The sequence below is a fragment of the Gymnoscopelus braueri genome (assembly GCF_963280865.1).
Source record: "Gymnoscopelus braueri genome assembly, chromosome: 4".
Classification (NCBI taxonomy): Eukaryota; Metazoa; Chordata; class Actinopteri; order Myctophiformes; family Myctophidae; genus Gymnoscopelus; species Gymnoscopelus braueri.
The window spans coordinates 2,229,590-2,245,330 of record NC_137605.1 but is presented as its reverse complement, the minus strand read 5'-3'; the positions used below and the strand labels follow the sequence as shown (position 1 = coordinate 2,245,330).

The 15,741-nt window shown below is 39.7% G+C and overlaps 1 protein-coding gene across 1 annotated transcript; it reads right to left on the bottom strand.

The window, feature by feature from the left end:
- Nucleotides 1-1,989: 1,989 nt before the first annotated feature.
- On the bottom strand, nt 1,990-14,178 carry LOC308083860 (extracellular calcium-sensing receptor-like; the record flags this gene model as incomplete). Its single annotated transcript, XM_080426268.1, has 8 exons — nt 1,990-2,903; nt 4,042-4,165; nt 5,833-6,060; nt 6,607-6,825; nt 8,319-8,525; nt 10,685-10,954; nt 13,147-13,233; nt 13,912-14,178. 8 exons carry the CDS (start codon nt 14,176-14,178, stop codon nt 1,990-1,992), a joined length of 2,316 nt encoding a protein of 771 aa, XP_080282394.1.
- Nucleotides 14,179-15,741: the final 1,563 nt, after the last annotated feature.

Sequence of the window (15,741 nt, the reverse complement as noted above, 5' to 3'; positions counted from 1 at the left end):
TTTTTTTTTATATTTTTTGACTCTTATCCCAGTCCGGGGCCCGCCTCCGGCTGGCCGACGTCCAAGAATTTCATGCAAGAAGAGGATGTAGATCTGATTAAATCAGGGCTCAGCTCAAGTGAATCATGTGAGTTGTTTTAGCTGTCTGTCCATGGTGGAAGTGCAAATAGCCTAATTAATGTAGTTCGAAAATGCATCATTATGGATTGTGGAAGCAAAAAAACTTGAGCTCTTGAAACGGGCCCCCAGATCATTAAAGGGTCTCACCATGAATTTAAAAAATAATAATAATATTTAATATCATATTGTTTATGTCCCTCAAACGTTTTTCAAAAGGTTTGAGCCTAAATCAAGCCTCAGATATACTCATTCCAACTAACTTCTCTCTGGCTTATAAAGCACTTTCACCTGCAATACCACATTGTCCTGTTTGGCACGGGGCGCTATTGAGCCAGTTTGTATGCATGTTATCTCCTGGTTCTGTGTGGAAAAAAATAATAATAATAAGAAGAAAAAAATAAAAAAAACTTGTTTTTTGGAACTGAAAAGCGGGAGGAATTGTTCCCTGACGTGACGTCGCGTCAGGGACCAAATCAGTTTGGCCTGTTTTGAGACCAATTTACAGAAAACCTCAGATTTGCTGTGAAAGCCTGAGTGTTCAAACTGAGGTATTTTTGAGGATAGAAGAGAGGTAGGGGAGACCAAAAACACACAAAAAAGAAGAAAAAGTTAAAATTCATGTTGTAGCCCCTTTAAGGCCGCCCCTGATGTGAGAAGCTGTTGACATGTTAGTAAAGTCTGCTTTCTGTCCCACTAAAAATGACTGCATCCATGAACATGTTGATGGCAGTACAGTATATCAACATAGAGGGAATGGTCTTTACTCAGTGTTTTGCTTTCACTGAATATTCCACCATAGTGGGAAGCATGGCTATAAGAGGTGAGCTGCCAGCAGTGTTGTTAAGTAGTAACTAAGTACATTTACTCAAGTACTGTACTTAAGTACAAATTTGAGGTATTTTTTACTTTACTGGAGTATTTCCAGTTTTCAGTACTTTTACTTCTACTCCACTACATCTCACGGGCAAATATCCACTCCACTACAATTATTTGAAAACTTTAGTTACTAGTTACTTTGTAGATTTAGATTATTATTAAACATTCATTAACCAATTCAGCCATTTAGTCCATTGGAAAATAGCCGATCCAGATCTGCTATTTTCAAAAGATTTTTTAGACATTTTAAACATTTGAAAACTTGTGAATTTGGACATTCTGCCTAATGAGTACTTTAAGTACAGTTTGATACCAATACTACTGCAGCAGGATGAGCTTAGAGTTGGACCAGCAGCTGAAAACATGTGTTTAGAAAACTAGTTTCATAGATCTACTGTAGCAGGATGAACTTAGACCTGGTAGATTGCCTGCACATGCACACTGGTTGGTAAGTGTTATGAAACCTTCATAACGTCACCTTGCTAAACTAATGGCCTAAGTCATTTTTTTATGTTTTTCAGAAAAAAATAAGAACTGATCCAAAGCAAAACTATATGATAATTTTTAATCATTTCACCCAAAACAAATTATGACTATTAAAATTAAAATAACACCGTCTGTCAGTTATGTAACATAAGAGATTTAAATAGGTTTAAATAGGATTATTCTGATTTAGGCCAAACGATTTACTGATTTAGGCCATTTTTTGGCTTTCTTTTTTTGGCCATGAAAACATCACACAGAGCAGCTTTAACTCATCGAAAACGGAGGCCTTAAAAAATAATTAGGAGGAGAGAAAAAAAGCTTGAAAATGTGCAACACTTTCTTGTCTATAGGCTCTTTATGATAGACAATAGATTGTTTGCATCTCTGACCAGATTACTGCTTTTAGTTTTATTTGGTTGAAAATGGAATCTATTCCTATTACTATGAAGGTTATCAGCAATCAAATATATCCATACATAAAACAACATTATTATTGAATTTCTGCTTCTACGTCTTGGTGGCATCGCGACCCATGATGGACTTCTTAGTGTTTCTCTCGGGTTTCAAAATGATTATATAACACTTTGGTCCAAACAGCGCCACCAAGAGGCCAAAACTAGACGCTAAAATAGCAAACACCTCCACCACGTCTGCGTATTTGCCTGGAGAGCTGATATACGCTGGGATGAAGGCTATCCACACGGCACAGAAGATCAACATGCTGAAAGTGATCAGCTTGGCTTCGTTGAAGTTGTCGGGGAGATTCCTCGCCATGAACGCTAGGATGAAGCTGAGGAGAGCCAGCAAACCGATATAGCCCAGTAACACTGCGAAACCAGCCGTCGATCCCACCGCGCACTCGTAGACGATCTTGTTACCGTGGTATTGTGTGTTTTTATGAGGGCTCGGCGAGGCAGACACGAGCCAGGCCGTGCAGATCGTCGCCTGGACGGAAGTAAGAGCCAGAACGGTTCCTCTCTGCTGCACGGCACCGAACCACCTCATGATGTCCGCGCCGCCAGGCTTGGAGGCCTTGAACACGGCCAGCACCACCATAGTCTTCACCAGGATACACGAGACACACAGCACGAAGCTGATCCCGAACACCGCGTGCCTCAGCTGACAGGTCCAGAGCTTGGGATGACCGATGAACAGCAGCGAGCACAGGAAACACAGTTTGAGCGACAGCAAGAGAAGGAAGCTGAGCTCCGAGTTGTTGGCGCGCACCATGGGCGTGTCTCGATGATGGATGAAGATCCCCAGGACAAAGCCGCAGATGAGCGTGCCTAGCAACGAGATGGTTGTCAAGGAGATGCCCAGGGCCTCGTGGTAGGAGAGGAACTCCACGCTCTTGGGGACACAGCGGTCACGATGGGGGCCGGACCACAGGTCCTCTGGACAACTGGTGCAGTCTGTAGAGTCTGACAAAGAGGACAGGAAAGGGACAGACAAGTACAGTATCATTCTAAAGCAGGGGTGATGCAACTCTGATGATGGAGAGGGCCACTATATTTCCCAGCCTGATCTCCAGAGATCTCCGTAACATTGCACGGAACAGTGCACTTCATTCCGTGGATAGTCGCCTAGAAACCCCGAAATTGCGTGCATATGTACGGCGAGTCCCACGGTGGGCGTAACCAGTCGCAAGCAGTCCCCAAAACAAAATGTACGATTCTGTGCCTATCGGTACATAACTCAAACGGCGCTGAGTAGGCACAGGCGAACGTCACACCGTTCAGGACGGCAACTCGTCGCCTTAGCTCCCTCGGTGGTCCTTCACGGGGTGACAGTTCGCCTGTGACTGCGCGCCTCCGTCATGGTTTAGTCACAATGGGGGAGATGCGAGGCGGCTATTCACGGAATTTCGGGTTTTTCCGGTGTCTATTCACGGAATTTCAAAAACTTCAAAAACGTTCAAAGAGAACGTTTCCTCTGGAGATCGGGTTGATATTTCCTCACTCACTCCAGAGGAACACAATGCATAATATACTGTACTGTCGGGCAGACACCTCTTATCTCCGTATTTCAACTCTTTTCGTAAATGAATGCCATTCACAGTCACACAAAAGTATAACGACAGCAAAAGTAACAACAGCAAAAATAGCAGATCTACAAGCTCAGAACGCGTCGCAGAGCTTGTAGATCTGCTATTTTTGCAACTTTTTTATTGGAATCCAGATTTATTTTTTTTTTGCAATTTTTTAATTGGAATCGTGAAAAGTAACATTTTGTATTTAATTTCAAATGCATTTAGTTATACTTATGTTAACTTTATGAACTTAAATACATATACATTGGACATAAAAAAAGACAATAGAATGTTAATACTAGTCATTAAGCTACTAATATAGACTGAAGTAATTAAAGCGGGTCATGTTTGCATGTTTTGAATCATAACGGCTGAAATCAATAATATATCACTATTCCCATATTAACCTGTGGGCCGCAATAAGTCAAGGTGGGGGGCCGCATGTGGCCCCCGGGCCGCCAGTTTGCCCATGTACTGTATGTTCTAAAGATACCGTACGTTCTTTGGTACATAATGTAAACCTAACCTACCAGTCTGGTTGCTGATCTCTCCCTCAGAGCAGGCGATGCAGTCAAAGCAGCAGACAGGTTCTCCTTTCCTTCTGGCCACACGGGTTCCAGGAGAACAGCTCTCACTGCACACTGACTGAGGAGGCTGCGGAGGAAAGCAGCAACGATCGCTTTCAGTCTAAACCCATTAAGACCGGGAAGGCATCGGTGTCATTTTTAGATTTCTTTGATTTTTCAAAAATAGCAGATCTACAAGCTCATAGCCCGCGCTATGAGCTTGTAGATCTGCTATTTTTGAAAAATCTTGAAAATGTTTGCCAATCTTTGAATACATTTTTTTAAATATATTTTTGCTTCTGGTGGGGCCCCTGGAACAACATACTTTGAGATGGGGGTCCGCGACCAAATACATATCATTTTGTGGTCCTTGACATGAAAATCACTGATATTATACCAACAACAAGTTTTTTCTTAGAATGTGTTAGGATTTAGAAGACAATTGTGGAATCCCCCAGAAGCAAAGATTTGAGTTAAAAAATGTTTGCTTTAAAAATATATATATTCAAAGATTTGCCAAAAAAAATCATGATTTAAAAAAAAAATAGCAGATCTACAAGCTCATAGCGCGGCATTCGGTGCCACACTATGAGCTTGTATATCTGCTATTTTTGAATGGCCCAAAGAAATCTTAAAATTACACATGCGTTCCAGGTCTTAAAGGTTAACCCATTAAAACCGGGAAGGCATCAGTGTCATTTTAGATTGTAACCGCTTTAACCATTATTTTATACTTTGTCTATTCAAAAATAGCAGATATACAAGCTCATAGCGCGGCACGAAAGATCTGCTATTTTTGAAAAATCGGGAAAATCTGTGCAAATCTTTGAATATAATATATTATATATATATATTTAAAGCGAACATGTTTAACTCAAATCTTTGCTTCATGGGGATCCCTGGCACAACACATTTTGAGATGGAGGGTCCGTTGCCAAATACATAACATTTTGAGGGTCCTCGACATGAAAATGTTTGAGCACCACTGATATAGAAACGTGTGTTTTTCAGAAAACTGTCAGGATTTAGAAGACATCGGCTCCAGTTCTCAATGGGTTAAAGGGCAAGACCACTTTGGTAGAGGTTTGGGTTGTGTAGTTACCTTACCATGATGTAACTCCAAAGGAGGACAAGTAATCGAAAATAATTGCTCCATTGATTAGAAATTGATAATTCAAAATATGCTCTTCATTGACTTACATTGTACGGTAAAGCAGCTCTCAAAGTCACTCTTTTAGCATGTAAACGAATGCAAACAAAGTTGATTCAGACAATATAGAACATCACCAAACCCAGTACTGTTTTTATTTTTAAATAAAAATGTCAACTACCATTTTTATTAAGAAGAAAACCCGGACTGGATCCACGGATCCGGATCCGGATCTTCAAATAGTAAAATCAACAGGAAGTTCAAATTTGTATTAAAAAATCAAACAGTACTGGGTTTGATGATGTTCTATATTGTCTGAATACATTTTGTTTGTGTTCGTTTACGTGCTAAAAGAGTGACTTTGAGAGCTGTTTTACCGTACAATGTAAGTCAATGAGGAGCATATTTTGAATGATCAATTTCAAATCAATGGAGCAATTATTTGTTATTTCTCTTCCACCTTTGGAGTTACATCATGGCAAGGTAACTACACAACCCAAACCTCTACCAAAGTGGTCTTGCCCTTTAAACTAAATTAAATTACCATCATAAACTCAACATGAGTTCTAATAGAAAGCTGAAGCTCAAGAGGAAGCTGAAGGGACCTTTGTGGATTCAAAGCTCCAGAAGATGGAGTCTTCATCGAGGATGAGTTCTTCATCTCCGGAGGCTAACGTCTTGACCACGCCCACATTCTGAACCTTTGTGCTTCCATCAGCCAGCCACGCCCAGTTCATGACATCGTAGATTGGTAAAGCGTCACCGTTGTCATCAAACGACACGTCATCGCCGAATGATGTGGTGAAGTTGATCTTTTCCAGGTAATACACCAGCTAGACATGGATGAGCAGAATGATGGAAACAAGAGACCAATGAAAGGGGATATCACACCTGCCATGGCTGTATTGAATTGAATTAATATCACACCTGCCATGGCTGTATTGAATTGAATTGAATTTATATCACACCTGCCATGGCTGTATTGTATTGAATTGAATTCATATCACACCTGCCATGGCTGTATTGAATTGAATCAATATCACACCTGCCATGGCTGTATTGAATTGAATTGATTTAATATCACACCTGCCATGGCTGTATTGAATTTAATTAATATCACACCTGCCGTGGCTGTATTGAATTGAATTAATATCACACCTGCCATGGCAGTATTGAATTGAATTAATATCACACCTGCCATGGCTGTATTGAATTGAATTAATATCACACCTGCCATGGCTGTATTGTATTGAATTGAATTCATATCACACCTGCCATGGCTGTATTGAATTGAATCAATATCACACCTGCCATGGCTGTATTGAATTGAATTAATATCACACCTGCCATGGCAGTATTGAATTGGATTAATATCACACCTGCCATGGCTGTATTGCCTGCAGACTGGCACAGCTGTGCCCGGTGAAAGGCCCTCGTCCTGGCACACACTGCAGCATGTCATGGAGGCCGTGGGCCAGGGCATACACCGCCTTGTATATGTTGTAGTCTGGTCTGAGGTCGGACACGTCCAGGAAGGCCGTGTCCGCTGTCCTCAGGTCCTCTTGTCCAGAACACACCCGTCCACCTGCATCCACCCACTCTGATGGAAGGGGTGCAAATTTACACCCAAACGTGTGCTCCCAAAACTGCCTCACCTGAACAGACACAATTATTAACAGGTTAAAGCATTATATTGTAATAGTAATCATTGCTATAGAGTGTTTGTTCTGGAGCTGGAGCTGGAGAGACATTGAGACTCCTGTTACTGAACAAACACTCTACAGCAATGAGAACTATCACAATATAGATCTATTTAACACTGTTACTGAACACACACTCTATAATTACTATCATAATATAGATCTATTTAACACTGTTACTGAACAAACACTCTATAGCAATGATTACTATCACAATATAGAGCTATTTAACACTGTTACTGAACACACACTCTATAATTACTATCATAATATAGATCTATTTAACACTGTTACTGAACAAACACTCTATAGCAATGATTACTATCACAATATAGAGCTATTTAACACTGTTACTGAACACACACTCTATAATTACTATCATAATATAGATCTATTTAACACTGTTACTGAACAAACACTCTATAATGATTACTATCACAATATAGAGCTATTTAACACTGTTACTGAACAAACACTCTATAGTAATGAGTACTATCACAATATAGAGCTATTTAACACTGTTACTGAACACACACTCTATAGCAATGAGTACTATCACAATATAGAGCTATTTATCACTGTTACTGAACAAACACTCTATAGTAATGATTACTATCACAATATAGAGCTATTTAACACTGTTACTGAACAAACACTCTATAATTACTATCATAATATAGATCTATTTAACACTGTTACTGAACAAACACTCTATAGCAATGATTACTATCGCAATATAGAGCTATTTAACACTGTTACTGAACACACACTCTATAGCAATGAGTACTATCACAATATAGAGCTATTTAACACTGTTACTGAACACACACTCTATAGCAATGAGTACTATCACAATATAGAGCTATTTAACACTGTTAGTGAACAAACACTCTATAGTAATGATTACTATCACAATATAGAGCTATTTAACACTGTTACTGAACAAACACTCTATAATTACTATCATAATATAGATCTATTTAACACTGTTACTGAACACACACTCTATACCAATGATTACTATCACAATATAGAGCTATTTAACACTGTTACTGAACAAACACTCTATAGCAATGATTACTATCACAATAAAGAGCTATTTAACACTGTTACTGAACACACACTCTATAGCAATGAGTACTATCACAATATAGATCTATTTAACACTGTTACTGAACAAACACTCCATAGCAATGAGTATTATCACAATATAGAGCTATTCAACACTTATTTTAACCAAAGAAAATCACTTAGCCTACCTTTAAGCATGAATACAACACAATGTGAATTGTTTGAAAACAGAACTCTGTTTGAAGCGTCTTAAAGCTTGCTCTCAACGGTCTTCCCTGAGTGAATAATAAAGGTCAAAGAAGTCAAACTAAAACACTCACCACGCTCTTGTCGTGGCTGTTGTCGGGGTCGTTGTCGGGGTGTGTTTCCAACAGGAAGTCCTTGAGTCCTGGGATCTCTCCTCGCCGGATGGCGATGCCCAGCGTTCCCCTGAGGAAGGGCATGAAGCCGGCCGTCTGCAGGCCGGCGTACGTAGCCCACGACTCACTGGCCATCCACTGTAGACCAGTCACATTCTGCCTGACCACCTGTTGGGTTCAACAACATGTATTGGTGGATATCATTGCTGTCACAGATGTTATAAACGTCCTGCCAGGTCATACTACAGCCCCACACAACAGTATCAAAGGCAGTGGTGGAAAGTAATTAAGTACATTTACTTAAGTACTGTACTTAAGTACAATTTTGAGGTATTTGTACTTTACTTGAGTATTTCCAATTTTCAGTACTTTTACTTCTACTCCACTACATCTCAGAGGCAAATATTGAACTTTTTACTCTACTACAATTATTTGAAAACTTTAGTTACTAGTTACTTTTCAGATATAAACTATGATATAATGAAACATACATTAACCACTTTAACCCTATTTTATACCTAGGCTATTTGAAAATAGCAGATCTACAAGCTCACAACGCGTCGCATCGCGACGCGTTGTGAGCTTGTAGATCGGCTATTTTCAAATATTTAGTACTTTTACTTTTGGTACTCGAAGTACATTTTGATGCCAATACTTTTGTACTTTTACTCAAGTAAATTTTGAATTCTAGACTTTTACTTGTAACAGAGTATTTTTATATTGCAGTATTGGTACTTTTACTTAAGTAAAGAATTTGAGTACTTTTTCCACCACTGTTCAAAGGCAACAGAATTAGAATCCTGAAAAGGAACAGTTTTGGACACATAGATAGAAAGGATCATGGTTAATGTCAGACCAAAGCCTTGTAGCCTACTGGACGTCCGCAACTTTTTTTTTGACGTACTTTCTTTTCAGCAAAAGCTTTCCCCACAATAAGAGAAAACACAAAAGACACTAGTATTGAGCCCTGAGGGACTCCGGTTACCCATATTGGGCTGAAGTGGTTAAAACCGGGAAAGCATCGTGTGTCGTTTTAAACATGTTGCGTTGGCTATTCAAAAATAGCAGATATACAAGCTTTGTACATCTGCTATTTTTGAAAAATCTTGAAAGTGTTCGTGAAGCATTTTTCATTACGAAGAACTCTGAGAACTGCTGATTTAGGGCGCGCTCCCACCGCCCTTTTATTTGACCTCTGGGGCGGAATCTGCCAATGCTTTGTCAATGTAAATGCGTGGATTCACGCAAGAGCGGATCTTTCCGCCTGTCGCGCAGACCTTGCGTTTATCCGCTCTACACGACTTGTCCATATGAAGCAGAAAACTGCTGGAGGCCGGAGCTGATTTTCCCCCTCTGTCCAATCGGGTGAGTCGAAGGCGGACCGTCCCGAGACTCAGGAAGCACCATGGTGCTCAAGACTCAGGAAGCACCATGGTGCTCAAGACTCAGGAAGCACCATGGTGCTCAAGACTCAGGAAGCACCATGGTGCTCAAGACTCAGGAAGCACCATGGTGCTCAAGGCAGAAGGCGGTGCGGGGCTTCGGGGAGGGTCTTGAAAGTGAGTGACAGGTGCGTCACAGCGTTTTTTTTTTAGAATCTGCTGGCTGCAAAAAACTGTGGCCGCGTCACAACCTGCGTTTAACAGCAGCCGACCATGTTCTGGTGGGAGCGACGCCCTTAGAAGACATTTTGTAGAATCGGCTTAATGAGATAAATCAAATTCCAGGTTTCCTTATAATCATGAATGAATCCCATTCATTCACGTGTATGATAATAATAATAATATGATAATAATAATAATATGATAATAATAACCAGTGGAGGAAAACCACTCAAGTAAGAGTAGTAATACCTCATTATAAAAATACTCTGTTACAAGTTAAAGGCCTGTGTTCAAAATGTTACTTGAGTAAAAGTGCAAAAGCATTGGCATCAAAATGTACTTGAAGTACCAAAAGTAAAAGTGCAAGAACGTTTGAAAATAGCAAATCTAAAAGCTCACAACGCATCGCGATGCGACGCGTTGTGAGCTTGTAGATTCTAAAATAGCCTATATGTATAAAATAGGGCTGAAGTGGTTAATGCATGTTTTATAATAATAATTTATATCTGCAAAGTAACTAAAGTTTTCAAATAATTGTAGTGGAGTAAAAGTACAATATTTGCCTCTGAGATGTAGAGTAGTGGAGTAGAAGTAAAAGTACTGAAAACTGGAAGTACTCCAGTAAAATAAAAAATAAAATACCTCAAAATTGTACTTAAGTACAGTACTCGAGTAAATGTACTCAGTTACTTTACACCACTGTTAAAAACAACAAACCCAAACCTCCTCCATCAGTTTAACCATGAGGCTCCGATAGGCGAACCCAACGACCACCCGAGCCGAGGAGGTCTTCATCACGGAGACGATCCTCTGGAGTTCTGCTGCCTGGGGGTCCCTGGGGACCACCTGTACGTAGGCCAGGCAGCCCAGACCGGAGCGGACCAGGTCCGTCTGGAAGGACCGCGCCGCGTTGTGTCCGTAGTCGTTGTCGATGATCACCAGGCCGACCCACGTCCATCCAAACCGCCTCATGATCTGGAGCATCGCTCGCACCTGATATAGGATAGAGTTATAATTTAAGAGCATTTAAAGGAGTAGTTCACCTGATATAGGATAGAGACAAGGGAGGGATACTGTTTATAGTTTAAAGGTATCATGACATTCATGTTTACACCACATTCAGAGTCTTTGTCCTGGTCCTTCAAACGTGTACAAAAAGTTTTAACTGAAAATTCCACTCCAGTGATTCACTGTAGGTGTTTTTCTCTCACATTTCTAAAGCCTTTTCAACTGCAATGAAAAAAGAAATCTTTGCCTGCGGGTGTCGCTGGTGAGGGATTTTGCCTGTCAATCATCGCCTCTGCTCCGCCCCCCCCCAAAGGAAAGGATAGGGGAGGGGAGGGGCGAGGAGGAGAGTGGGCGGGATTAATTGACTGTGACCTCACTGTCGAAGGGCCAAGCTCAGATTACTTTTCAGCCTAATTATTCAGAAAACCCCAGACCACAGAAAATCCACTGAATGTTCAAAGTTCAGATTTTTTGGGTGTAATTGAGGTCATAAAACCCCCAAAAAAACATAAAAAATAAAAAAAGTGAAAATGAATGTCATCGAACCTTTAAGGGCATTTAAAGGTGTTGTTCACCCCAAAAAAGTACTTATTTTATATCAATTGCAAAGTACTCAGAGATATGATATAAACATCTACACGAACAAGAAGTACAGACAAATACAGGAGAAGAGATTTATTTCGTTTTTGTCGCATTCCTGAGCCAATATAATTTGACGACCGGGTCATCGTTCAGAAGGAAACTCTTTGAGTCTCCGTCAGGTCATCAAATTATTGTCTCAGGAATGAGACGAAAACAAAACAATCTCCATGAATTCAAGACTTCATGAGGTGAGGTGTGTAATTGATAGAAAATAAGTCATTTTTTGGGTGAACTACTCCTTTAACAGATGTCTAAAAAACTTGCTGTCTAAATAACATTCATTTTATGGTAGAAAAAACAAACAAACATGCAAACTAGTGACCAAGATATATCTGCATAGTATCCAGGATATGAGTTCTTAGGCCAGATTATTCACATTGAGGTAAATGAGTGAATCTCTAAAGGAAAAGATCTAATCATTATTTTGTGTGCCGTGCAACATCTTGTTACACTCCCTAGAGGGCGCTATTTGTCAAGCGTGTGGAACTTACCCTACTTGACAGCAGTCACAGCACTGTTGCCAGATTTTGTGAGATAAATAAGCAGCCGGGTCTATGAAAACAAGCCCAAAAGAAGGGACTATGGGCTACATGAGCACTTTAGACCTAATACATCGGCTAATGAAAATAGCAGATCTACAAGCTAGATAGATAAATAGATATTCTTTTTTTAAATATATTTACAAGCAACTTTACAGAAACACAAGCCTAAAGTTGCTTATAATAAGCAGACATGGTGTCGTGGAAATCTATCGGCACAACCTCAGAAACAAAGATTCAGAAACAAGGATACATGTTTTACATCTTAAAACATGAATGATTTGTATTATAATTGTTGCAACAATGAAGACAGACAAATTAGTACAAACCAACCCTCAAAAGAGTCTCTCACTCTTTCTCAGTATGGTTCATTGTCTTTATGCTGCTCTGACACCTATTTATATTGACAAGAACACATGTATCTCAGCTTAAACTGCAACGTGCAAACTGGTCACTATAGGCTCCAAGCGTACTCTCAACTGCAACACTGATACATAAATGACAGTTCTAAAGGATTAAGACTCATTCAGATATCCTTAACCATGGCAATTGTGCTTCATAGCAACACATGTGTTGTGTGTAGTGGTTCACCTGGAAGGCTTCACTAGGAATGGTTCTAAAGAAGGAGGTTAGTGTTGTGTAGTGATGTGTAGTGTAGTGATGTGTAGTGTAGTGATGTGTAGTGTAGTGATGTGTAGTGTAGTGTAGTGATGTGTAGTGTAGTGTAGTGATGTGTAGTGTTGTGTTGTGTAGTGATGTGTAGTGTTATGTTGTGTAGTGATGTGTAGTGTTGTGTAGAAGTTGACCTGGAAGGCGTCACTAGGAATGGTTCTAAAGAAGGAGGTTAGTGTTGTGTAGTGATGTGTAGTGTAGTGATGTGTAGTGTAGTGATGTGTAGTGTTGTGTTGTGTAGTGATGTGTAGTGTAGTGATGTGTAGTGTAGTGATGTGTAGTGTTGTGTTGTGTAGTGATGTGTAGTGTTGTGTAGAAGTTGACCTGGAAGGCGTCACTAGGAATGGTTCTAAAGAATGAAGGGTATTTATCCTGGTCACTCAGACAGGCACAGGTGGCGTAGTAACTGACCTAAAAAATTACAGGCAGGACAGACAGACAGACAGACAGACAGACAGACAGACAGACAGACAGACAGAAAAGACAGACAGACAGACAGACAGACAGACAGACAGACAGACAGACAGACAGACAGACAGACAGACAGACAGACAGACAGACAGACAGACAGACAGACAGGCAGGCAGACAAAGTATCAATACTGCAATGTAGATATATAATAACACAAATAAAAAGTATGGGCATCAAAATGTTCTTAGAGTACCAAAAGTAGAAGTAGCCTACTCATTGTGCATGAATGAATGTCCCCATTTCACAAGTTCAAGTATCAATACCGCAGAAATACTCTGTTACAAGTAAAAGTCTGGTATTCAGAATTTACTTGAGTAAAAGTACACAAGTATTGACATCAAAATGTACTTAAAGTACCAAAAGTAAAAGTACTCATTATGCAGAATGTCCCATTTCACAAGTTTTCAAATGTATAAAATTCATCATTTGAAAATAGCAGATCTACAAGCTCACAACGTGTCACATCGCGACGCGTTGTGAGCTTGTAGATCTGCTATTTTCACTATTTTAAAATGTTTTTTTTTAATAAAATATTGACAGGTTTGTAGATACTGTAAATAACCGAACATATGCATGGGGGGGGGGGGGGGGTAAGGGGTTTCATAGTAGTACACTCACCATGGGCATCCTGTACAGGCCCAACACACTGGAGAGGGCGATGGAGTTTGCGGAGGTTCCCTCGCCCACGATGCCGAGCACCGGGGGAGGCGAGCCGGCACAGCTGCTCTCCTCCAACCGGAAGCTCTCCTCTCTCCCGCTGACCAATGAGAGCGCCGAGCGGAAGCCCACCCCCAGCACGCTGCAGGTCTCGTGGATGCTGAAGCCCAGCGTCACGCCGGGCAGCAGCCTGGGGTTCCTGTTGATCTCGTTGACGGTGAACGCCATGGTGCGAGCCCACCGGAACCCTGGGACGAAAAAACTACAACACACACCGAGGTTATAGTGGTTTTGGGTTTTTCATTGTAGTTTAGTTCGTTTTGTCCATTTGTTTCCTACATCGTTTAGTTTTAATTCGTTTTTAGAGCGGGTTTTTCGTGACAACGCTTAGTTTTAGTTTAGTTTTTATTAGTTTTACTATTAGTTTAATTTTATTTTCATACTTTCCTTTATTTGCCAGGTGCAGGATTCAAAAATGTCAGAGTAAGTATTGTGTAATAAAAACTCAACAAAAGATACCATTTAAAAATATATAAATTCAGTTACTGTTGGACAATCAATGAGAAAAACTAAAACGAAGGACATTTTGTCTATAATTTCAGTTCGTTTTAGTTTTTTTGTAAACACACAATACAGTTTCAGTTAGTTATCGGTTTTATTTTTTATTTAGTTCAGTTATTACATTTTAGTTTTCGTTATTTTGTTAGTTTTTGTTAACTATATTAACCTTGACACACACGCTCACTATTCCACTGTAACCTACAGGCACAGTGGTGGAAGAAGGGCTCAGATATTTTTAATTAAGTAAAGGTAGCAATGCCACAATATAAAAAATGGCATCAAAATATACTTAAGGTACCAAAAGTAAAAGTACTAAAATATTTGGAAATAGCAGATCTACAAGCTCACAACGCGTCGCGATGTGACGCGCTGTGAGCTTGTAGATCGGCTATTTTCAAATAGATACTGTAGGGCTGAAGTGGTTAATGTATGTTTTATAATATAATAATTCCTATCTGCAAAGTAACTAGTAACTAAAGTTTTCAAACAATTGTAGTGGAGTAAAAGTACAATATAATTCCCTGAAATGTTAGTCCTATAAAATGGAAATACTCCGGTAAAGTAAAAAGACCTCAACATTTTAATTAAGTTCAGTACTTGAGTAAATCTGCATAGTTACTTTACACACTGCCTAGGCCTGCATGTCACAATTATTACATAATAATCCCTAGTCGCAGGTGTTTGAGTTAATCACAATTATTTTTTGCATAATCTTCATAATCGTTTCCACCTTGAAAAATGTTCATACAATTTAACTCATTGAGACCTGAGATACAATTCCACACATGTCTTCTAAATCCTAACAGGTTTCTGAAACACTCATGTTTCTATAATATCAGTGGTGCTTCAACTATTTCATGTCAAGGACCCCCCAAAATTATATGTATTTGGCCGCAGACCCCCATCTGAAAATATGTTGTTCCAGGGACCCCCAGAAGCAAAGATTTGAGTAAAAAAAATGTTTGCTTTAAAAATATATTCAAAGATTATTCATTTTCTAGATTAAAAAGAAAATAGCAGATCTACAAGCTCATTTGTATAATAAATATAAACAAACCAACCCTAAAAAGAGTCTCTCAGTCTTTCTCAGTATGGTTCATTGTCTTTATGCTGCTCTGACACCTATTTATATTGACAAGAACACATGTATCTCAGCCTAAACTGCAAACTGCTCACTGGACTCCAAGCGTACTCTCAACTGCAACACTGATACAGAAATGACAGTTCTAA